We start from the raw sequence: 22,526 nt of genomic DNA, 5'->3' as shown, positions 1-22,526 counted from the left end.
CCCCCTGTGATCATAGCCAGCCTGCACTGAGCCCCCTGTGATCATAGTCTTGTCCTGCACTGAGCCCCCTGTGATCATAGTCTTGTCCTGCACTGAGCCCCCCGTGATCATAGTCTTGTCCTGCACTGAGCCCCCTGTGATTATAGTCTTGTCCTGCACTGAGCCCCCTGTGATCATAGCCAGCCTGCACTGAGCCCCCCGTGATCATAGTCTTGTCCTGCACTGAGCCCCCTGTGATCATAGCCAGCCTGCACTGAGCCCCCCGTGATCATAGTCTTGTCCTGCACTGAGCCCCCCGTGATCATAGTCTTGTCCTGCACTGAGCCCCCCGTGATCATAGTCTTGCCCTGCACTGAGCCCCCTGTGATCATAGCCAGCCTGCACTGAGCCCCCTGTGATTATAGTCTTGTCCTGCACTGAGCCCCCTGTGATCATAGTCTTGTCCTGCACTGAGCCCCCTGTGATCATAGCCAGCCTGCACTGAGCCCCCTGTGATCTTAGTCTAGTCCTGCACTGAGCCCCCTCTGATCATAGCCAGCCTGCACTGAGCCCCCTGTGATCATAGTCTTGTCCTGCACTGAGCCCCCTGTGATCATAGTCTTGTCCTGCACTGAGCCCCCTGTGATCATAGTCTTGTCCTGTACTGAGCCCCCTGTGATCATAGTCTTGTCCTGTACTGAGCCCCCCGTGATCATAGTCTTGTCTTGCACTGAGCCCCCTGTGATCATAGCCAGCCTGCACTGAGCCCCCCGTGATCATAGTCTTGTCCTGCACTGAGCCCCCGTGATCATAATATTGTCCTGCACTGAGCCCCCTGTGATCATAGCCCACCCTGCACTGAGCCTCCTGTGATCATTGTCTTGTCCTGCACTGAGCTCTCCTGTGATCATAATATTGCCCTGCACTGAGCCCCCTGTGATCATAGTCTTGTCCTGCACTGAGCCTCCTGTCATTATAGTCTTTTCCTGCACTGAGCCCCCTGTGATCATAGCCCACCCTGTACTGAGCCCCCTGTGATCATAGCCCACCCTGTACTGAGCCCCTTGTGATCATAGTCTTGCCCTGCACTGAGCCCCCCGTGATCATAGTCTTGTCCTGCAGTGAGCCCCCTGTGATCATAATATTGTCCTGCACTAAGCCCCCTGTGATCATAGCCCACCCTGCACTGAGCCCCCTGTGATCAGTCTTGTCCTGCACTGAGCCTCCTGTTATTATAGTCTTATCCTGCACTGAGCTCTCCTGAGATTATAGCCCACCCTGCACTGAGCCCCTTTGTGATCATAGCCCACCCTGCACTGAGCCCCCTGTGATCATAGTCTTGTCCTGCACTGAGCCCCCTGTGATCATAGCCAGCCTGCACTGAGCCCCCTGTGATCATAGTCTTGTCCTGCACTGAGCCCCCCGTGATCATAGTCTTGTCCTGCACTGAGCCCCCCGTGATCATAGTCTTGTCCTGCACTGAGCCCCCTGTGATCATAGCCTACCCTGCACTGAGCCCCCTGTGATCATAGTCTTGTCCTGCACTGAGCCCCCTGTGTTCATAGCCAGCCTGCAGTGAGCCCCCCATGATCATAGTCTTGTCCTGCAGTGAGCCCCCCGTGATCATAGTCTTGCCCTGCACTGAGCCCCCTGTGATCATAGCCAGCCTGTACTGAGCCCCCCGTGATCTTAGTCTTGTCCTGCACTGAGCCCCCCGTGATCATAGTCTTGTCCTGCAGTGAGCCCCCCGTGATCATAGTCTTGTCCTGCACTGAGCCCCCCGTGATCATAGTCTTGTCCTGCACTGAGCCCCCCGTGATCATAGTCTTGTCCTGCACTGAGCCCCCCGTGATCATAGTCTTGTCCTGCAGTGAGCCCCCTGTGATCATAATATTGTCCTGCACTGAGCCCCCTGTGATCATAGCCCACCCTGCACTGAGCCCCCTGTGATCAGTCTTGTCCTGCACTGAGCCTCCTGTTATTATAGTCTTATCCTGCACTGAGCTCTCCTGAGATTATAGCCCACCCTGCACTGAGCCCCTTTGTGATCATAGCCCACCCTGCACTGAGCCCACTGTGATCATAGTCTTGTCCTGCACTGAGCCCCCTGTGATCATAGCCAGCCTGCACTGAGCCCCCTGTGATCATAGTCTTGTCCTGCACTGAGCCCCCCGTGATCATAGTCTTGTCCTGCACTGAGCCCCCCGTGATCATAGTCTTGTCCTGCACTGAGCCCCCTGTGATCATAGCCCACCCTGCACTGAGCCCCCTGTGATCATAGTCTTGTCCTGCACTGAGCCCCCTGTGTTCATAGCCAGCCTGCACTCAGCCCCCCATGATCATAGTCTTGTCCTGCAGTGAGCCCCCCGTGATCATAGTCTTGCCCTGCACTGAGCCCCCTGTGATCATAGCCAGCCTGTACTGAGCCCCCCGTGATCATAGTCTTGTCCTGCAGTGAGCCCCCCGTGATCATAGTCTTGTCCTGCACTGAGCCCCCTGTGATCATAGCCACCCTGCACTGAGCCCCCTGTGATCATAGCCCACCCTGCACTGAGCCTCTATGTGCAGTCACAATACAAAACATGACAGACAAAGTTGAGGATGGACGCCAGACCTGTCTGTGTGCTTTAATGGGGGTCATATGGGCTGTCAGAATAGTACATAACTTCCCGTTCTCTCATGTTGCTGCAGGATTAGCATGATTTTCTCCACACTGGATCATTTGTGTTACTGAGTTTTTGGGTGGAGATAAGCAGAGAATGCAAAGAGGGGTTATGTGGTCACACTGATCTCTAATTGTCTGCCAGCAGCCACCACCAGGGGAGCTTACTGCAGATGCATATACTACTGTTATGTATCTGTATGCAATGAGCTCCCCCTAGTGGTGGCCACAGGCAGACAGAATTGTATCATCCAATTTCATGTCTATGCAGGGTATCAGAAAGTCTGACTTCTGACTGCTATAAAGATATATTTAGAACTTAATCAGCTATTTAAATAAGGAAAACAAACGGATACTAATTGTAGTAATAATCAGTATTATTGTTTATTGTGGTGTTGGAAAGGGGGGCAGTCTGCCATTATATGGAGGTGTTGTGTACTGTATGTTGGCATTTTGTGTACATAATAGCAGCTTTTTTATACATACAGTATGGTAGCATCAGCTGTGTTGAGAATGGTAGCATTAATTATGTGTACAGTTTAGCAGTGCCATTCATGTGTACTGTGTAGTAGCATCATGTATGTGCACTGTGTGGTACTAATACCTGTGTATAATGTGGCTGCATCATGTATGTATACTGTGTGTATAGTGTGGCTGCATCATGTATGTGCACTGTGTGTATAGTGTGGCTGCATCATGTATGTGCACTGTGTGTATAGTGTGGCTGCATCGTGTATGTGCACTGTGTGTATAGTGTGGCTGCATCATGTATGTGCACTGTGTGCATAGTGTGGCTGCATCATGTATGTGCACTGTGTGTATAGTGTGGCTGCATCATGTATGTATAGTGTGGCTGCATCATGTATGTGCACTGTGTGCATAGTGTGGCTGCATCATGTATGTGCACTGTGTGTATAGTGTGGCTGCATCATGTATGTATAGTGTGGCTGCATCATGTATGTGCACTGTGTGTATAGTGTGGCTACATCATGTATGTATAGTGTGGCTGCATCATGTATGTGCACTGTGTGTATAGTGCGGCTGCATCATGTATAGTGTGGCTGCATCATGTATGTGCACTGTGTGTATAGTGTGGCTGCATCGTGTATGTGCACTGTGTGTATAGTGTGGCTGCATTATGTATAGTGTGGCTGCATCATGTATGTGCACTGTGTGTATAGTGTGGCTGCATCATGTATGTGCACTGTGTGTATAGTGTGGCTGCATCGTGTATGTGCACTGTGTGTATAGTGTGGCTGCATCATGTATGTGCACTGTGTGTATAGTGTGGCTGCATCGTGTATGTATAGTGTGGCTGCATCGTGTATGTGCACTGTGTGTATAGTGTGGCTGCATCGTGTATGTGCATCATGTATGTGCACTGTGTGTATAGTGTGGCTGCATCATGTATGTGCACTGTGTGTATAGTGTGGCTGCATTATGTATAGTGTGGCTGCATCGTGTATGTGCACTGTGTGTTATAGTGTGGCTGCATCGTGTATGTATAGTGTGGCTGCATCATGTATGTATAGTGTGGCTGTATCATGTATGTGCACTGTGTGTATAGTGTGGCTGCATCGTGTATGTGCACTGTGTGTATAGTGTGGCTGCATCATGTATGTATAGTGTGGCTGCATCATGTATGGGCACTGTGTGTATAGTGTGGCTGCATCATGTATGTGCACTGTGTGTATAGTGTGGCTGCATCATGTATGTGCACTGTGTGTATAGTGTGGCAGCAATAGTCATGTGTACTTTGTAGCAGCATCATTGATGTGTACTGTGCGGTAGGATTAGTTATGTGTACAGTATGGCAGCATCAGCTGTGTACTGTGGTATCATTAGTTAGGAGTACAGTATGGCAGCATTGTTTTTGTGTACTGTGCGGTAGGATTAGTAATGTGCACAGTATGACACAATAAAGTATAAAGACAATAAATGACTGACGACGTTGCTTCTAATGAGCCTCATGTCATTTTTAGGATTGCATTGTGGACGAGGACTGCCGGCCTGGAAATTACTGCCATCTCTCCGGCTCGGAGTACAGATGTCTGCCATGTGAGGGGGAGGAGACGGTAAGGACAGGGGCTTTCTAGGAATGTTGCATTAGTCAACGACTAAAATGGGAACAAAGCATTAAAAGACAGCAGAACATTGAGCCATTTATATCATACTCCAGTCACATCCAGAGCTGCAGTCGCAATTCTGCTGCCTCCGAGGTAGAATGCTTCAGAGCCTGTAGCTCATATGACATCCTACAGGGAGTGCAGAATTATTAGGCAAGTTGTATTTTTGAGGATTAATTTTATTATTGAACAACAACCATGTTCTCAATGAACCCAAAAAACTCATTAATATCAAAGCTGAATATTTTTGGAAGTAGTTTTTAGTTTGTTTTTAGTTTTAGCTATTTTAGGGGGATATCTGTGTGTGCAGGTGACTATTACTGTGCATAATTATTAGGCAACTTAACAAAAAACAAATATATACCCATTTCAATTATTTATTTTTACCAGTGAAACCAATATAAGATCTCAACATTCACAAATATACATTTCTGACATTCAAAAACAAAACAAAAACAAATCGGTGACCAATATAGCCACCTTTCTTTGCAAGGACACTCAAAAGCCTGCCATCCATGGATTCTGTCAGTGTTTTGATCTGTTCACCATCAACATTGCGTGCAGCAGCAACCACAGCCTCCCAGACACTGTTCAGAGAGGTGTACTGTTTTCCCTCCTTGTAAATCTCACATTTGATGATGGACCACAGGTTCTCAATGGGGTTCAGATCAGGTGAACAAGGAGGCCATGTCATTAGATTTTCTTCTTTTATACCCTTTCTTGCCAGCCACGCTGTGGAGTACTTGGACGCGTGTGATGGAGCATTGTCCTGCATGAAAATCATGTTTTTCTTGAAGGATGCAGACTTCTTCCTGTACCACTGCTTGAAGAAGGTGTCTTCCAGAAACTGGCAGTAGGACTGGGAGTTGAGCTTGACTCCATCCTCAACCCGAAAAGGCCCCACAAGCTCATCTTTGATGATACCAGCCCAAACCAGTACTCCACCTCCACCTTGCTGGCGTCTGAGTCGGACTGGAGCTCTCTGCCCTTTACCAATCCAGCCACGGGCCCATCCATCTGGCCCATCAAGACTCACTCTCATTTCATCAGTCCATAAAATCTTAGAAAAATCAGTCTTGAGATATGTCTTGGCCCAGTCTTGACGTTTCAGCTTGTGTGTCTTGTTCAGTGGTGGTCGTCTTTCAGCCTTTCTTACCTTGGCCATGTCTCTGAGTATTGCACACCTTGTGCTTTTGGGCACTCCAGTGATGTTGCAGCTCTGAAATATGGCCAAACTGGTGGCAAGTGGCATCTTGGCAGCTGCACGCTTGACTTTTCTCAGTTCATGGGCAGTTATTTTGCGCCTTGGTTTTTCCACACGCTTCTTGCGACCCTGTTGACTATTTTGAATGAAACCCTTGATTGTTCGATGATCACGCTTCAGAAGCTTTGCAATTTTAAGAGTGCTGCATCCCTCTGCAAGATATCTCACTATTTTTGACTTTTCTGAGCCTGTCAAGTCCTTCTTTTGACCCATTTTGCCAAAGGAAAGGAAGTTGCCTAATAATTATGCACACCTAATATAGGGTGTTGCTGTCATTAGACCACACCCCTTCTCATTACAGAGATGCACATCACCTAATATGCTTAATTGGTAGTAGGCTTTCGAGCCTATACAGCTTGGAGTAAGACAACATGCAGAAAGAGGATGATGTGGTCAAAATACTCATTTGCCTAATAATTCTGCACGCAGTGTATAAGACACTACGGTCCATATTGGGGGGGGGGTCTATTTTTTCTAGTAAAATAAGAGATTTGTTACAACGTTTGCAGAATATTGTTCTCACCCGATTTTTCTCCCGGTTTTGCAGTGCACCAGGGACGGGGAGTGCTGTGAGGGGCGGCTGTGTGTCTGGGGTCAGTGCAGACCATCTTCCAAGGGCAGGAGCGGGACAATCTGCGGGACTGAGCAGGACTGTGGCCTTGGACTGTGCTGCGCAGTTCATACAAGTAACTATAGACACCCGGCTTTGTCACCGTATTCAGCCAGATGACCAGTTAATGGTACGAAGCCTTATACTCTAGTCACATCCAAAGCTGCATTCAAAATTCTGTTTCAGTTCCTGTAACCCTGATTTGTTATCTACAAGATCCCTGACAGTCTACAAAATTTTACACCACAGCAGCTCATCCATATGTCCAGCATTGCAGCTCAGTCCCATTCGAGTGGATGCAGCAGAGCCATGCGTACCGGGGTGTAAACCCGTTAGACCAGCGCCACTATACACTCATTGTGCTGAGCACTAGAAGTCCTGGAGGTCCAACCACCACTGATACTTGTAAGCACAGGTCATCAGTGATTCTCCTGGAAATCCAAGGCTGCGAGTATGCACGTCTCTCTGCTGCCCCCTGGTGGTGAAGTAGGCACACTACAGTATATCAGGTTGGGTATAGGGGGAAAAAAAACTCTGATGTACGCTGCTGCAGAGCATGTAAATACTGGGAAAAGCTCAAAATAATGGTGATGGATTAGCAGCCAGTAGACTTTTTAAATGCAGCTCTAGCTGTGGCTAGAGGACAAGGCATCGGATCACTGCAGGATAAGTAAAGCATTTTTATGTATGTAGATTTATACTGTAAAATAAAATGTCCTGATGCCATTAACCAAGCTCCCGTCCTGCAGGTCTCCTGCTTCCAGTGTGCACCCCGCTGCCCGCTAAGGGTGAACAGTGCCAAATCCAGCCGCCATTACTACCGCTCTTCACATGGGAGTTGGAGCCTGAAGTCCCTGTGAGCCTTTGCCCCTGTCCCAGCGGACTGGTCTGCCAGCCTCAGAGGTGACAACCTGACAACCAGGGATTCTGTAGAGGCACCTAGTGTCTGACTGATGGCAAGATTGGGTCAGTCCTGTGAATGATCGCTCTGCGCGAGGGGCCGAGGTCAGACGGGATCGCTCTGCGCGAGGGGCCGAGGTCAGACGGGATCGCTCTGCGCGAGGGGCCGAGGTCAGACGGGATCGCTCTGCGCGAGGGGCCGAGGTCAGACGGGATCGCTCTGCGCGAGGGGCCGAGGTCAGACGGGATCGCTCTGCGCGAGGGGCCGAGGTCAGACGGGATCGCTCTGCGCGAGGGGCCGAGGTCAGACGGGATCGCTCTGCGCGAGGGGCCGAGGTCAGACGGGATCGCTCTGCGCGAGGGGCCGAGGTCAGACGGGATCGCTCTGCGCGAGGGGCCGAGGTCAGACGGGATCGCTCTGCGCGAGGGGCCGAGGTCAGACGGGATCGCTCTGCGCGAGGGGCCGAGGTCAGACGGGATCGCTCTGCGCGAGGGGCCGAGGTCAGACGGGATCGCTCTGCGCGAGGGGCCGAGGTCAGACGGGATCGCTCTGCGCGAGGGGCCGAGGTCAGACGGGATCGCTCTGCGCGAGGGGCCGAGGTCAGACGGGATCGCTCTGCGCGAGGGGCCGAGGTCAGACGGGATCGCTCTGCGCGAGGGGCCGAGGTCAGACGGGATCGCTCTGCGCGAGGGGCCGAGGTCAGACGGGATCGCTCTGCGCGAGGGGCCGAGGTCAGACGGGATCACTCTGCGCGAGGGGCCGAGGTCAGACGGGATCGCTCTGCGCGAGGGGCCGAGGTCAGACGGGATCACTCTGCGCGAGGGGCCGAGGTCAGACGGGATCACTCTGCGCGAGGGGCCGAGGTCAGACGGGATCACTCTGCGCGAGGGGCCGAGGTCAGACTGGATCACTCTGCGCGAGGGGCCGAGGTCAGACGGGATCACTCTGCGCGAGCGGCTGATGTGGCCAATGAAACAAAGATCTTAAAAGGAAGATCATCAATTAAAATAATAATAATCAGGGTGGAATTATACAAAGACTGCACAGAGCACTCTAAGACGGCTAATCTACAAGGCAGAGCGTTCTAGAAAGATGCCAGGAGCAATCTAGTGTCCAATATACAATGCAGATAATACAGCACAGTATTCACAAATATACAATAAGAGGGGGGGGGGGGGGGGGTACACAAAACAGATATAGGGAGCTAATGCAATGTGGATCAAATATTACAATGCAGAGACCATTCTAATCCTAGCCTACAATCCACAGAGCATTGATGTTTAGTCTACAATGCACAGAACATTCTGCATTGCAGACTAAAGCTCAGAATGCTCTCTGTGCATTGCAGACTAAAGCTCAGAATGCTCTCTGTGCATTGCAGACTAAAGCTCAGAATGCTCTCTGTGCATTGCAGACTAAAGCTCAGAATGCTCTCTGTGCATTGCAGACTAAAGCTCAGAATGCTCTCTGTGCATTGCAGACTAAAGCTCAGAATGCTCTCTGTGCATTGCAGACTAAAGCTCAGAATGCTCTCTGTGCATTGCAGACTAAAGCTCAGAATGCTCTCTGTGCATTGCAGACTAAAGCTCAGAATGCTCTCTGTGCATTGTAGACTAAAGCTCAGAATGCTCTCTGTGCATTGCAGACTACAATGCAGGGAGGAGTCTAATGTCTCATACGCTTGTACGTTGCACTGATTTCTTTCGTTTCCTTAGCTACAGCCCGGTGTCTGTCTGTGAAGACCCATCTCCACTCACCACCAGGAGCGATCACCCCGAGGCCCCAGCAGAGGACCTCTCGTTTTTCATCCCAGCAGAGGACGATGAGATTGCCTATGATGGCGACCTCGTGGGGCCCACCGGTTTGGGACTTGACCTCAGCATCTCTGAAGACGTCATTGAGCAGGAGTCAGAACTCGTTCCTCAGCCGCTCTTTACAGATGATATTTAAAGATCTTAAAAACAAAGCTGCCCCCGATACAAGCCGAGAGAACACAATCACCCCCATTTTATTTTTGCGCACAGAGCAAACTGGTTTACAGAGAGGACACATCCCCGAGCCAGCAAAATTAGAGAAGATGCGTCCGTCACCTGAGCGGTGGCAGCGCTTCTTCCCACATTCATCTAAAGCATCAGTCTTCAGCCTCTTCTTGCAGAGCAGTCGCCCCCGCGCACACGTTTCCCCTGTGCTGGCGCTGCAGGGAAATCTTGGCGGTAGGACAACCTGGGGATGGTCTAAAGTGGAGCGCCCCTTTAAGGACCAGTCTAAAAGGTGACATTGCATCTAGAGAAATTTGAATGGTTCATTACCGATATTTAAAGGTACAGGCTGCAGTTTCTAGAACACACACAGAGAAATCACTTTGCTGGATGGAAGCGCAATAAATCTCGACCTTCATTTCATACCGTACATTTCTTGTGTTTGCATGAGTCACGTGAAATATGATTTGCAGCTATAATTTTTGGCAGAACAGACGCTCCTGAGTCCAGGAAATAAACCATTTTAATATTTTGGTGCAGCTTGTGGTGCTTTTCTGATCTGCGCGACTCGCGAGTCACCAACAAAACGGACAGAAGATTATAAAACAGCAAATATTACATGAGATGATCAGGGCCGCGGCATTTTAAAGGATGTAGCGCCACCTGGTGGAGTAAGGAGGAACAGACAGCAGAACGCGTTGCGATAACATTCTTGTATAAAGCTGTGACTCATCTATTAAAGGAACAGTCCAGTATTGTGCATCGGGCAGGGCCTGTAAGGGTGTGACATCAATATTGAATGCCCGTGTCATGCTCCGCCCCTTCAGGCTATCACAAACGTATCAGTTTGTCCTGGAGTGTTCCTTTAATAGGTGTCAATAGAGAAAAAGAATATCCCACGGCGCAAGAACCACCCAGTAGTTGGAATAGAACGTGTTTCGGGGATATACCCCTTCTTCAGGTACTAATGACTTGCATACATACAAGCAAATTACATACATTTAAATACATTGTAAAAAACCGCCAAAGGGAAAGGGGCGGGAAAGGGGCAGTGCTAGGAAAGCTCTCAAAGCTCGGCAAAAGGAAAGAGTAAAATGTTTAAATACCTGGATGTTTTATTTAAATCAGTTTTCTTAGGATCTATGGTCAAAAGATCGACCCTCAAACATGGTGCGATCTCTAGTTCATGATTTATTAGTTAGGGAAATAGTTTGTGTGGGCGCAGGACCTGGGAGAGTCATGTGATCCGATCACATGACCTATTTTGCAACATGTGATCTCCTTCAGCTAAGGCCTCTTTCCCACTTGCGTTGTCCGGATCCGGCGTGCACTCCATTTGCCGGAATTACACGTCTGATCCGGAAAAACGCAAGTGTACTGAAAGCATTTGAAGACGGATCCGTCTTCAAAATGCGTTCAGTGTTACTATGGCAGCCAGGACGCTATTAAAGTCCTGGTTGCCATAGTAGGAGCGGGGGAGCAGTATACTTACCGTCCGTGCGGCTCCCGGGGCGCTCCAGAATGACGTCAGAGCGCCCCATGCGCATGGATGACGTGATCCATGCGCGTGGGGCGCCCTGACGTCACTCCGGAGCGCCCCGGGAGCCGCACGGACGGTAAGTACACTGCTCCCCCGCTCCCCATTACACTTTACCATGGCAAACAGGACTTTAGCGTCCTGGGAGTCATGGTAACCATTCAGAAAAAGCTAAACGTCGGATCCGGTAATGCGCCGAAACGACGTTTAGCTTAAGGCCGGATCCGGATTAATGCCTTTCAATGGGCATTAATTCCGGATCCGGCCTTGCGGCAAGTGTTCAGGATTTTTGACCGGAACAAAAAGCGCAGCATGCTGCGGTATTTTCTCCGGACAAAAAACGTTCCGGTCCGGAACTGAAGACGTCCTGAACGGATTTCTCTCCATTCAGAATGCATTAGATAATCCTGATCAGGATTCTTCCGGCATAGAGCCCCGACGACGGAACTGTATGCCGGAAGACAAGAACGCAGGTGTGAAAGGGCCCTAAATGCAGCAAGCACAGTGCGGCCGCATCAGGAGACGGCTGGTCACATGATCCGGCAGCTGTACACATCACTCCCCGTCTCCTGGCAACCAGAAGCTAATGCCACCTCAGAGCGGGGGGGAGTGTAAGGCGGCTGCAAGGAGGGAGGCTCGTCCGTCCCTATCGTGCTGATAAAGAGCAGTTTGCAAGGAGCTCAAGGTGCATTTCAGTGATTGTGATGATGATGATGATGAATGAAATACAATCAGTAGAAACGAGTGCTAGTATTTAACTATTTCAGGGAATACAATAATCCCTGACATAATGAAAGATATTTTGGGTACCAGTGAATGGCACTAGTATTTGACTACATTAGGGAATACAGCAATCCCTGATCTAATGAAAAATATTCTGGGTACAATAAGTTAGATGTAGAAAATAATACTGATATATACACCGTAATCCTTATATATAGTGAAAGATATTGTGGGTACAAATAAATTGGATGTAATATATTGTAGCAATAAAACGTGGGTAAAATATCTATAATGTGGTACACTAAAAATGCAATAAATACCAATAAGAGACTCTAAAAGGATATACTGGGAATGTTTAAAAAATACACGTGGAATATGGGAAAAACGCGGCTAAGACGTCGCTAAAATATAGTCGTCCCGGGTGGATGTAAAATATGTGTGAACTAGCTGAACTGGAAAATCAATAGATCCTTGAGTATCTTGGGGCGGGCAGGTTGGAAAGAAGGTATATGGAGTGTCCTATGTACTGGAGGGGAGGGACTAATTATTGGGGCGGGGTTAGAGGGGAGGGATATTCATCAATTAATTTCAAAGGCTTCGTTTAGGCCATATGGATTAAGGCAATTCAATTTGTACATCCAGAACATCTCGCGTTTCCTCAGAGTCTGGATAACATTATATCCGTTCAATCGGAGTAACCGTGAACCCAAAAAAGGAGCCATAGTGGCGGATGTCTAGAGGCGCTGTGTTCTTAACATTGGATCTGTGCTTGTTGAGCCGATTGTATAGTGCGCCCTACATAGCGGAGGTTACATGATGTTCGATGATCCGCAGTCCAAATCATCCTTCATTAAAAAAGATGTGGTGATGTTTAGGGTCCTGCAGCAGAGGCATCTCGGACGATTACACCTATAGCTCCGCTGTCCTGGAGCCGACTGGTCTGACTACTTGATCCCGTCTACTCTTCAGTTTACTTGGTGCCAACATATTTCAGTATATCCTTTTAGAGTCTCTTATTGGTATTTATTGCATTTTTAGTGTACCACATCATATATATTTTACCCACGTTTTATTGCTACAATATATTACATCCAATTTATTTGCACTTGTTTCTACTGATTGTATTTCATTCATCATCATCATTACAATCACTGAAATGCACCTTGAGCTCCTTGCAAACTGCTCTTTATCAGCACGATAGGGACGGACGAGCCTCCCTCCTCGCAGCCGCCTTACACTCCCCCCCGCTCTGACGTGGCATTAGCTTCTGGTTGCCAGGAGACGGGGAGTGATGTGTACAGCTGCCGGATCATGTGACCGGCCGTCTCCTGATGCGGCCGCACTGTGCTTGCTGCATTTAGCTGAAGGAGGTCACGTGATCGGATCACATGACTCTCCCAGGTCCTGCGCCCACACAAACTATTACCCTAACTAATAAATCACGAACTAGAGATCGCACCATGTTTGAGGGTCGATCTTTTGACCATAGATCCTAAGAAAACCGATTTAAATAAAATATCCAGGTATTTAAACATTTTACTCTTTCCTTTTGCCGAGCTTTGAGAGCTTTCCTAGCACTGCCCCTTTCCCGACCCCCTATCCCAACTACTGGGTGGTTCTTGCGCCGTGGGATATTCTTTTTCTCTATTGAACTACTGGCTTTCTGAGGGATTCCAGGCGTCCCTGGACAGAAGCACTCATCCCGGGCTGCATACCATCCGCCGTGAGGGGCTTATGCCAACCTGACATACGTCTACCTAATTTAGCACAACTCTACCAGGTGAGCCTCCATTTTTTGGAGATACTACTTATTACCCATCTAAAACGTTATTACCCTACGGTGCGCCATTTTTTTGTTCTACAGCTGAACCAAGCCTGCTTTTATTATTTAATAGGTGTCAGGCGCGGTTGTCAGCCCCGCCCCTCACGGTTCTACATTCACACCGCTTCGTACCAAGAAGAAAAACATGATATTTTTTTTTTATTTTTTGTAATTTATTGGCATGTTTATTGTTGTAAACAGCGGTCGGCATGGAAAAAAAAATTATCAAAACTTTGTACTGATCTGTTATAAATTAGATGGCAATTTCCAGAGTGATGCAGAGAAATCTATTTCATTTTGTGGGTTTTTAGTTCTGCTAAACGGATTTTACGCGTTTTTTATTGGAGTTTGATGATTAAAAAAAAAATGGAAAACTGAAGGAGAGAAAAGCAAAATAGAGTGTTTACAACTAAAAACAGTGGCCCAAAAATTCATAAAAAACCCACAAGCGTATAGGAAAGTATATAGTACCAGGTGATGGGGGAAAAAACAACTTAAATAGGCAGCTGAACTGTCCATGTACACAGTGTAGATCTGTGGGGGTCCAGGGGCCACTGCTGGATCGGGGACAAGGGGGGAAATATCTCTATTTACACTCTGAAGGAAACACAGTAGAAGATAACTCTATTGGAAAGCGAGGCAACCAGCGCATCTCCAGCCGCTGCAGAACTAGCAGTCCCAGCAGGCCCACAAGGCTACATAATGTGTGCATGCTGCCCACCCTATCAGGCAGACGAGGGCTCCCACTATTGAGGAGACTCACGTTAAAGGGGCTGTCCAAAATAACGTTATTGTGTGCTCTACCTCTGCAATGTGTCAGTGAATAGAAATCTTCACTGTCTACACCCCAATAACCTGTCTTGACCCAGTCCTGCTCACACAGCTGCTGTTTAGGGTTTACTGGGCTACGGACAGCCAAAGTGCGGTCAAAACGTGCGCCGACATGAGTGTGTACGGCAAATCACAGTCTTTAAATAGTTAAAGGGGTATTCCCATCTTGCCATTTCCTCCTCCCCTGCAGCCGCCTCTGCCGGTCACTTCCTGGTTTCCTGCTGCTAAGGCTGGGTGGGCTTAGGCAGATTGAGTGAAGGCTGGCCACGCCTCCTTATGACATCACACTTCATGTGGATAGTATGAGTCATCAGTCTGGCAGCCAGCAGTGTCTGTGAGGCCCCTCCCCCTGCTGTAGAATCACCACTCAGAGCCACGATAGACAGTAACATGTCACTGTCCTGCAGTCTAATACAGTTTTACACACAGAACCGGTCTTATCTTTCACAACCCCATTCTGTGCAGCAAAACAGTAATTTACTATTACACATTAGCCCATAAGCATCTGTCTTCCCTCCCCCACTAGCACTGTGGATGAACCGCTTCACCTGCGCAAGCGCGGCCCATGGTATTGGCAGGCGAGCGGTGGCTGTAACTATGGGAAACCAAAGGACAACAACGAGGCAGGAGGGAAAGAATTGGATCAAGAAGGTTGGGAATTTGCTTATCCAATATATTCACAGAACCTCATTACCAGGGGACCCTTTGCTCGTTGTGATGGGAATACCCCTTTAATGGCAGCATGACTAATAAAACTGCTGCCTGCGGAAAAAAATAAAATAAAATCACATTGGTGCAGTTTTTGGCTGCCAACGACCACCAACTGTGGCCTTGCCCTTAGGGCTCATGCACACGAACGTGTTTTCTTTGTGGCCCGTATGTGGAACCATTAATTTCAATTGGTCAGCAAACAAAACGGAAGTTACTCCGCGTGCATTCAATTTCTGTTGCGCAATAAAATAGTACATGGGGCCAGCTGTTCTATTCCGCAAGATACGGAATGCACGCGGACGTCGTCCGTAATTTTTGCGGACTGCAAAATATACACGGCCGTGTAGATGAGCCCTTAGAGAAGAGACTAGGACTCATTGTGACGAGACGTGCACCTCTGTAAGCAGGACCAGATAAGGACAGGTTCAGCCACATGTTCCCATTCACTGACAGCAAGCATGGAGGTTAAAAATGATGAGAAACTAAAACATGGAGGAGCGCGGTAAAGGAAAACGGATTTAGTTGCCCATTGCAAACAATCAGATTTAACTTTTCAGAACTTCTTTGGAAAATGAAAGGTGAAATCTGAATGCAGGAAACCAAGGAACCGAAAAACATGGCTGCCGTCTTCTGAACGTGGCGCCTGTTGTCAGGTTGTGTCCGGTATTGGAGCTCAGCCCCCTGTCACGGAGCAGAGGTGCGATGCCAGATACAGCCGCGAACAGGTGCGACCCATGTTCTGCTACCCCTGGACCGCCCCTTTAATGCTGCAGTGACAGCGAATAGCTAATGTCTCATAAGAGATCTCTAATCCGACTTCCCAGCTGTTGCAGAACTACAACTCCCAGCATGCTTTGACAGCCGCAGACTTTTTAGGGCATGCTGGTGGTTGTAGTTTTGCAACAGCTGGAGATAAGGTTCTGTGCCGATCATTGCCAGAGAAGCCACTTACCTCCTGGGACATGTAGTTCTGCTGCAGTATCTTGCTCTATTGCTAGCGAGCAGCCTCACGCTCTATACCCCATCAGTCCAGGCGCGGCACCCTTCCCCCGCTCACCCCGTGTATACAGCAGTATCAGGCTAGTGGGATTGTACCGGCCGCGCTCTCGCCGCTCACATACAGACTCGCACTCTCAATGAGGTAATGTGTGTATCAGCAAAATAAAAGCGTCCAGGCTTTATTTCGTTTCCCCCCCTCAATAAGAGCCTGAAGCTGCCCCGGGCTGTCGCCACGCACGACGTCTTACCTGAGCGGGGTGACGCCCCATCCTCCACTGCACCCGGGCTGCTTTAACTTAATATATCTTTAAATATATCTCCTTTCTTATTTGCACGTCCCTTTACAGTTTCATCGACCATAGTGCAGAACATGATTAGAAGTCACAAACAAGGAACCTAGAAGGTTACGAGGCTGCTGATTGGCCGAGACAGTCGACCAATCAGTGCTGGTGTCATAGCTTCACGCTCTCCCCCCCGCAAAAGGCGCGACTCCAGCGGCAGTGAACCTGTCTGGGAAAACAAGCAGCATGGCTCGCCAAGATGGCCAGGCGCGTCGCACTTCAGTCTTGAGCGGCGTCTTTGTTGGAGGCGCCGTCCAGGTAGATCTTCAGCGCCTTCTCTTTGCGGGGGGAGTAAGTCACGCGGTGTCCAGTCTTTTGCAGCCGGCTGCTTTCCTTCTTCATCAGCTCGTTCCTCTGCTCGTCCGTTAATTCCACCAGTTCCTCAGTTTTATCCCTGTCGAGAGAGAAATGTGATGCCAGATCAGCCCACTCTATTCCTGAAGTGCTCGGTGCTGCTGAGAGACCCAGTTCCTACTATGTACTTCCCAGTCTAAAACCAAGGACAAGATCAGCAACTTTTCTCCTGAAATCCTCTGTGCTGCCAAGAGAATCCTGCCCCTCCTACTTATGTAACCCTCAATCTGTGATCTTACATTACACCCTACTCCTGAAATCCTCTGTGCTGCTGGGGACCCTGCTCCTTCCACTATGTAACTCTCATCCTGTGACCCCCACAAGATCAGCACACCCCTCTCCTGAAACCCTCTGTGCTGCTGGGTACCCTGCTCCTTCCACTGTGTAAATCAGTTTGTGACCTCCCACTATATACCCATTCTGAAATCCTCTGTGCTGCCTGTGACCTCCTACAAGTGTGGCTCACTCCTCTCCTGAAATCCTCTGTGCTGCTCAGAGAACAATGTCTGTATCCCCCCCCCACCTCGTGGCTTTACCTGTAAAATATCACAGCGCCATCATCGGAGATGTACAAGGGCCAGGCATTCAGTGTCGATACTTTCGGGTTCCAGTCTAGTTCCTGATGGATCTCCAGAACGGATATGTCGCAGGGAAACGTCCCTCTGCCCTGGGGAAGGTGATTGCACAATCTCGTTAAGAAGGTGGTTTAAGGAATTGTTATCTGAGCGCTTCTCTCATGTAAGATCTCGCGGGCGGAGAAGATTTCAGGACTTACCTTTGAAAATTCTAAATTCTCCAGCGTTATGTCACTGAGCTCGCAGATCTGGAGGAGGAAGAAAGCGCAAAGTCAGGTGGGCGCAGGATGATGGGAGTCCAGCCGGCCACAACTACTCCACTCACCTTCTCCTTCAGCTCCAGCACGCTGTTGGTCTCCAGCACGATCTCCTGGAAGGGATCCAGCCCGAGCTGTGACGGCCGCCACCTCCTGGCGAGCAGAGACAGCTGAGACATGGACTTCATCTTCTCATCCTCTGCCATGAGAAGCAAGGAAAGCGGGTGAGAAAGCGGGAGGGCGCAACAGTAACCCCTTCACTGCCTGGGATTATTCCATTCATTTACCACTAGAGGGAGCTGTGATGGAAAGATCCTCAAACTGGGGACCCTCCTCTATAACTTCTGAGACCCCATGAGGGCACCTGTCATCCTCTACAGCAAGGGACGTTCTCTGCTCTGGTTAATGGCCCATTCACACGACCGTAAGGGTTTTGTGGATCCGAAAAACACGGGTACCGGCAGTGTGCGTTCTGCATTTCGCGGAACGCCAGCCCTCCGATAGAAATGCCTATTCATGTCCGCGATTGCAGACAAGAATAGGAGATGCTCTAACTTTGAGGGCAGCGGAATGGAATGGTTGTGTGAACGGACCCTAATAGAGGGAATCTCAATAGGGACACATGAAGGTTGGGGGGCGACCTCTCCAGACCGGAATCTCACAAGAAGTGAATCCATCAAGAATGGGAAGTACATAGGAAGGACTCCTACTTCCCCTTCTGGCTTTGGCCTGCACCAAACACTGCGTGTGCGATACCCGGCTAAGAGCGGAATAATTTGTGTGGAGGTCGTAGCGGATGGAAGCCCCCCGACCCGTTACCTTCCAGCACTTCCAGGAAGACTTCCCAGTTGCTTGAAATACTAATCTCATTCTCATACACGTGGTAATCCAGGAATACTGTGCCCGGGTTCTTCCAGGTTTTCTTCCGTAAACGGAATCTGCAGAGAAGACGAGAGTCACATGCTGCGTTCAGACACTAGGGGGCGACCCTCAGCCGGCGGCCACCTACCTGTCTACAGAGAGCTCCAGGCCACACTGATCCCTGAGCTGAGGGATCAGCTCCTCCTTGGACTGCCGCACGCTCATCCCTTTAGCGAACACGGCGTCCAGCAGGAACTTGCACGGCTGTGGAAGACATCGGGAGGTCGTTATTAACCCCTTCTGCCCAGAGACTGGTTTCACCCTCCCGTTATGCATCACTTTAACGTTGTACTTCATGACAGGGGTAAATTAGGGTCGATATATTTCATGTTTGTTTATAAAAAATAAAAAAAATCCCAAATTTACCAAAAATATGGAACAATTAGCAATTTTCTAAATTGCAATTTATCTGCTTTTAAGGGATACCTCATAAAATAGTTATTTCTTTACATTCCCCCCATTTTGTAAAGGTCATTGTACTTTTTTGGACGTTCGATGGAGAACAACTTTAGATGGAATTTTTTAAATTAAGAAAATTGACCAGTTCAGCAACCCCCCCCCCCCCCCATAACTGACCCCCTTGTAGAAACTACACCCCTCAAGTTATTCAAATGATTTTACAAACTTTCTTAACCCTTTAGGTGCTCCACAAGAATTAAAAGGGAAATAAAGAAATTTCTAAATGTCCCATTTTTTTTTTTTTTAGATTTTCCAATTTTAATCATTCTTTTCCTGTAACACAGCAAGGGTTAACAGCCAAACAAACCTCAATATTTATTTCTCAGAATCTGCAGTTTACAGAAATCCCCCACATGTGGTGGTAACCTGCTGAACGGGCACACGGCAGGGCTCAGGCGGGAAGGAGCGCTGCATGGTTTTTGGAGGGCAGATTTTACTGGGATAATTTTCAGGTGCCATGTCACATTTGAAGAGGGGCTCATCTCTTGCGGGAAGAGTTGACGTTTTTATTGGTACCATTTTTGGGTACATAACATTTTTTGATATTACACTTTCTTGGGGCAGCTTCGTCCCATACAAGTGATCATAAGTGCGCTGCAATACCAAGGAAAACCATTATCCAATGGAGGGCGCTGTGCTGGTTAAGCTGCGGCCGCGTCAAACAGCTGATTGGCGGTGGAGCCGGGTGTCAGGCGCCTTTGATCACATACTGATGCCTATCCAGAGGATAAGTCATCCGTATAAAACACTTGGACGACCCCTTTAACATACATCCACATACAGCCCGCACATACTGTGACCGGCCTCGCGGTGTGGACTTTTATCTGCAGCATGTCAATAAAGGCTTCCAATGTGGAGGGTCAAATCCGTGGTGAAAGCACCTGCCTTGGTGACCAAGCAAAATCCAGCCCAAAATATATGTCTCATGTAGGTGCAGCCCAAAAGTGCCCTTCCAACAACCGCAGCAGCCGGACACCATTAGGACAGGTTTTCAGCCTTCAGGTACAAGGAAATATTCACAAGTGGCCGCAACTTTGTTCCAGTCACCTTCATGGGGTCACACTGGTAGCACAAGGATTTCAGATGAATGGGACAATATTTTGCAAAAAATCCTGTGTGAATTTGCCCTAAACAAGAATGTTCCAATTCACCAACTGCAGCAGAGATCTTGACAGAAAAAAGTGAAGAACTTTTAGGACCTTTCATGTTTTTTAGTTTAGATAAATACCTTTACTTGGGGGGTGCCCCCCGCTGATGCTGCCACCCTGCCCGTTTTCTTCTACTATCGCTCCTGCGCCCGCTGCAGTTCTCCCGCTCAGTATGTTAATCCGGAGGAGGCGGCGCAGGGAGGAGGAGGCGGCGGCGCAGGGAGGAGGAGGCGGCGCAGGGAGGAGGAGGCGGCGGCGCAGGGAGGAGGAGGCGGCGGCGCAGGGAGGAGGAGGCGGCGGCGCAGGGAGGAGGAGGCGGCGCAGGGAGGAGGAGGCGGCGCAGGGAGGAGGAGGAGGCGCAGGGAGGAGGAGGAGGCGCAGGGAGGAGGAGGAGGCGCAGGGAGGAGGAGGCGGCGCAGGGAGGAGGAGGCGGCGCAGGGAGGAGGAGGCGCCGCAGGGTTTCTAAATGGGCGTCTCCTTCTCCCTGTCTGGGCCGCTCTCCACTGTGATTGGAGCATCAGCGGGGGCACCCCCCAAGTAAAAGGTATTTATCTAAACTAAAAAAACAAACATGAAAGGTCCTCAAAGTTCTTCACTTTTTTCTGTCAAGATCTCTGCTGCAGTTGGTGAATTGGAACATTCTTCTTTAAACATGGAGCATATTAGTAAGATAAGATTCTACAATAGATTCTGAATATCAGCGTCTCGTACCTCGGCCTCGTTCACCAGGAGCTGGAATACCTTCACTCTGTATTCTCCTTTCTTCAGGGCCCGGCCGAGCCGGATGGTGATCTGAGGGTTAACAAAGGTACAAGACATTGGTTATACCACGATATCCTGTGGAAATAGACTCCTGTGCGGATAATGGGAGTCATTGGCAGAGTGCTCTAGAGCTGACAGGACACAGCAGGATCCTGAAGGGGGGGCGACGCAGCACTACGGGCAGGGGGGGGGGCGACGCAGCACTACGGGCAGGGGGGGGGGCGACGCAGCACTACGGGCAGGGGGGGGGGCGACGCAGCACTACGGGCAGGGGGGGGGCGACGCAGCACTACGGGCAGGGGGGGGGGCGACGCAGCACTACGGGCAGGGGGGGGGCGACGCAGCACTACGGGCAGGGGGGGGGCGACGCAGCACTACGGGCAGGGGGGGGGGCGACGCAGCACTACGGGCAGGGGGGGGGGGCGACGCAGCACTACGGGCAGGGGGGGGGGGGACGCAGCACCACGGGCGGGGGGGGGGGCGACGCAGCACTACGGGCAGGGGGGGGGCGACGCAGCACTACGGGCAGGGGGGGGGCGACGCAGCACTACGGGCAGGGGGGGGGGGCGACGCAGCACTACGGGCAGGGGGGGGGCGACGCAGCACTACGGGCAGGGGGGGGGGCGACGCAGCACTACGGGCAGGGGGGGGGCGACGCAGCACTACGGGCAGGGGGGGGGGCGACGCAGCACTACGGGCAGGGGGGGGGGGCGACGCAGCACTACGGGCAGGGGGGGCGACGCAGCACTACGGGCAGGGGGGGCGACGCAGCACTACGGGCAGGGGGGGCGACGCAGCACTACGGGCAGGGGGGGCGACGCAGCACTACGGGCAGGGGGGGCGACGCAGCACTACGGGCAGGGGGGGCGACGCAGCACTACGGGCAGGGGGGGCGACGCAGCACTACGGGCAGGGGGGGCGACGCAGCACTACGGGCAGGGGGGGGCGACGCAGCACTACGGGCAGGGGGGGGCGACGCAGCACTACGGGCAGGGGGGGGCGACGCAGCACTACGGGCAGGGGGGGCGACGCAGCACTACGGGCAGGGGGGGGCGACGCAGCACTACGGGCAGGGGGGGCGACGCAGCACTACGGGCAGGGGGGGCGACGCAGCACTACGGGCAGGGGGGGCGACGCAGCACTACGGGCAGGGGGGGCGACGCAGCACTACGGGCAGGGGGGGCGACGCAGCAGGATCCTGAAGGCAGGCGACGCAGCACTACGGGCAGGGGGGGGGGGCGACGCAGCACTACGGGCAGGGGGGGGGGGGCCGACGCAGCACTACGGGCAGGGGGGGGGGGCGACGCAGCACTACGGGCAGGGGGGGGGGGGCGACGCAGCACTACGGGCAGGGGGGGGGGGCGACGCAGCACTACGGGCAGGGGGGGGGGGCGACGCAGCACTACGGGCAGGGGGGGGGGGGCCGACGCAGCACTACGGGCAGGGGGGGGGGGCGACGCAGCACTACGGGCAGGGGGGGGGGGCGACGCAGCACTACGGGCAGGGGGGGGGGGGGCGACGCAGCACTACGGGCAGGGGGGGGGGGGGACGCAGCACTACGGGCA

At 51.0% G+C, this 22,526-nt stretch overlaps 2 protein-coding genes across 5 annotated transcripts in view; one reads left to right on the top strand and one right to left on the bottom strand.

Annotated features, from left to right (window-relative positions):
* The window catches only part of DKK3 (dickkopf WNT signaling pathway inhibitor 3), a 72,095-nt gene extending 58,127 nt beyond the window's left edge, over positions 1-13,968 (top strand). The window contains exons 3-8 of one of the 2 annotated variants that reach the window (XM_040410374.1): positions 4,624-4,716; positions 6,579-6,717; positions 7,391-7,544; positions 9,258-9,593; positions 9,625-10,393; positions 13,677-13,968. In XM_040410374.1, the coding sequence (XP_040266308.1) occupies positions 4,624-4,716; positions 6,579-6,717; positions 7,391-7,544; positions 9,258-9,492 (621 nt within the window). In that variant the 3' untranslated portion in view covers positions 9,493-9,593; positions 9,625-10,393; positions 13,677-13,968. The remainder of the gene's footprint in view (positions 1-4,623; positions 4,717-6,578; positions 6,718-7,390; positions 7,545-9,257; positions 9,594-9,624; positions 10,394-13,676) is intronic. The other variant, XM_040410375.1, reaches the window with a different exon arrangement.
* Positions 13,969-14,108: 140 nt separating this feature from the next.
* USP47 (ubiquitin specific peptidase 47) overlaps positions 14,109-22,526 on the bottom strand; it is a 49,500-nt gene continuing 41,082 nt past the window's right edge. For all 3 annotated transcript variants that reach the window (XM_040410359.1, XM_040410360.1, XM_040410361.1), the window contains 7 exons: positions 20,911-20,991; positions 18,681-18,796; positions 18,491-18,609; positions 17,740-17,870; positions 17,615-17,662; positions 17,376-17,506; positions 14,109-16,879 (listed from right to left, as the gene is read on the bottom strand). In XM_040410359.1, coding sequence (XP_040266293.1) covers positions 16,705-16,879; positions 17,376-17,506; positions 17,615-17,662; positions 17,740-17,870; positions 18,491-18,609; positions 18,681-18,796; positions 20,911-20,991 — 801 coding nt within the window. In that variant the 3' untranslated portion in view covers positions 14,109-16,704. The remainder of the gene's footprint in view (positions 16,880-17,375; positions 17,507-17,614; positions 17,663-17,739; positions 17,871-18,490; positions 18,610-18,680; positions 18,797-20,910; positions 20,992-22,526) is intronic.

This window comes from Bufo bufo, chromosome 10 (assembly GCF_905171765.1).
Source record: "Bufo bufo chromosome 10, aBufBuf1.1, whole genome shotgun sequence".
Classification (NCBI taxonomy): domain Eukaryota; kingdom Metazoa; phylum Chordata; class Amphibia; order Anura; family Bufonidae; genus Bufo; species Bufo bufo.
This window is presented reverse-complemented; position numbering and strand designations above follow the sequence as displayed.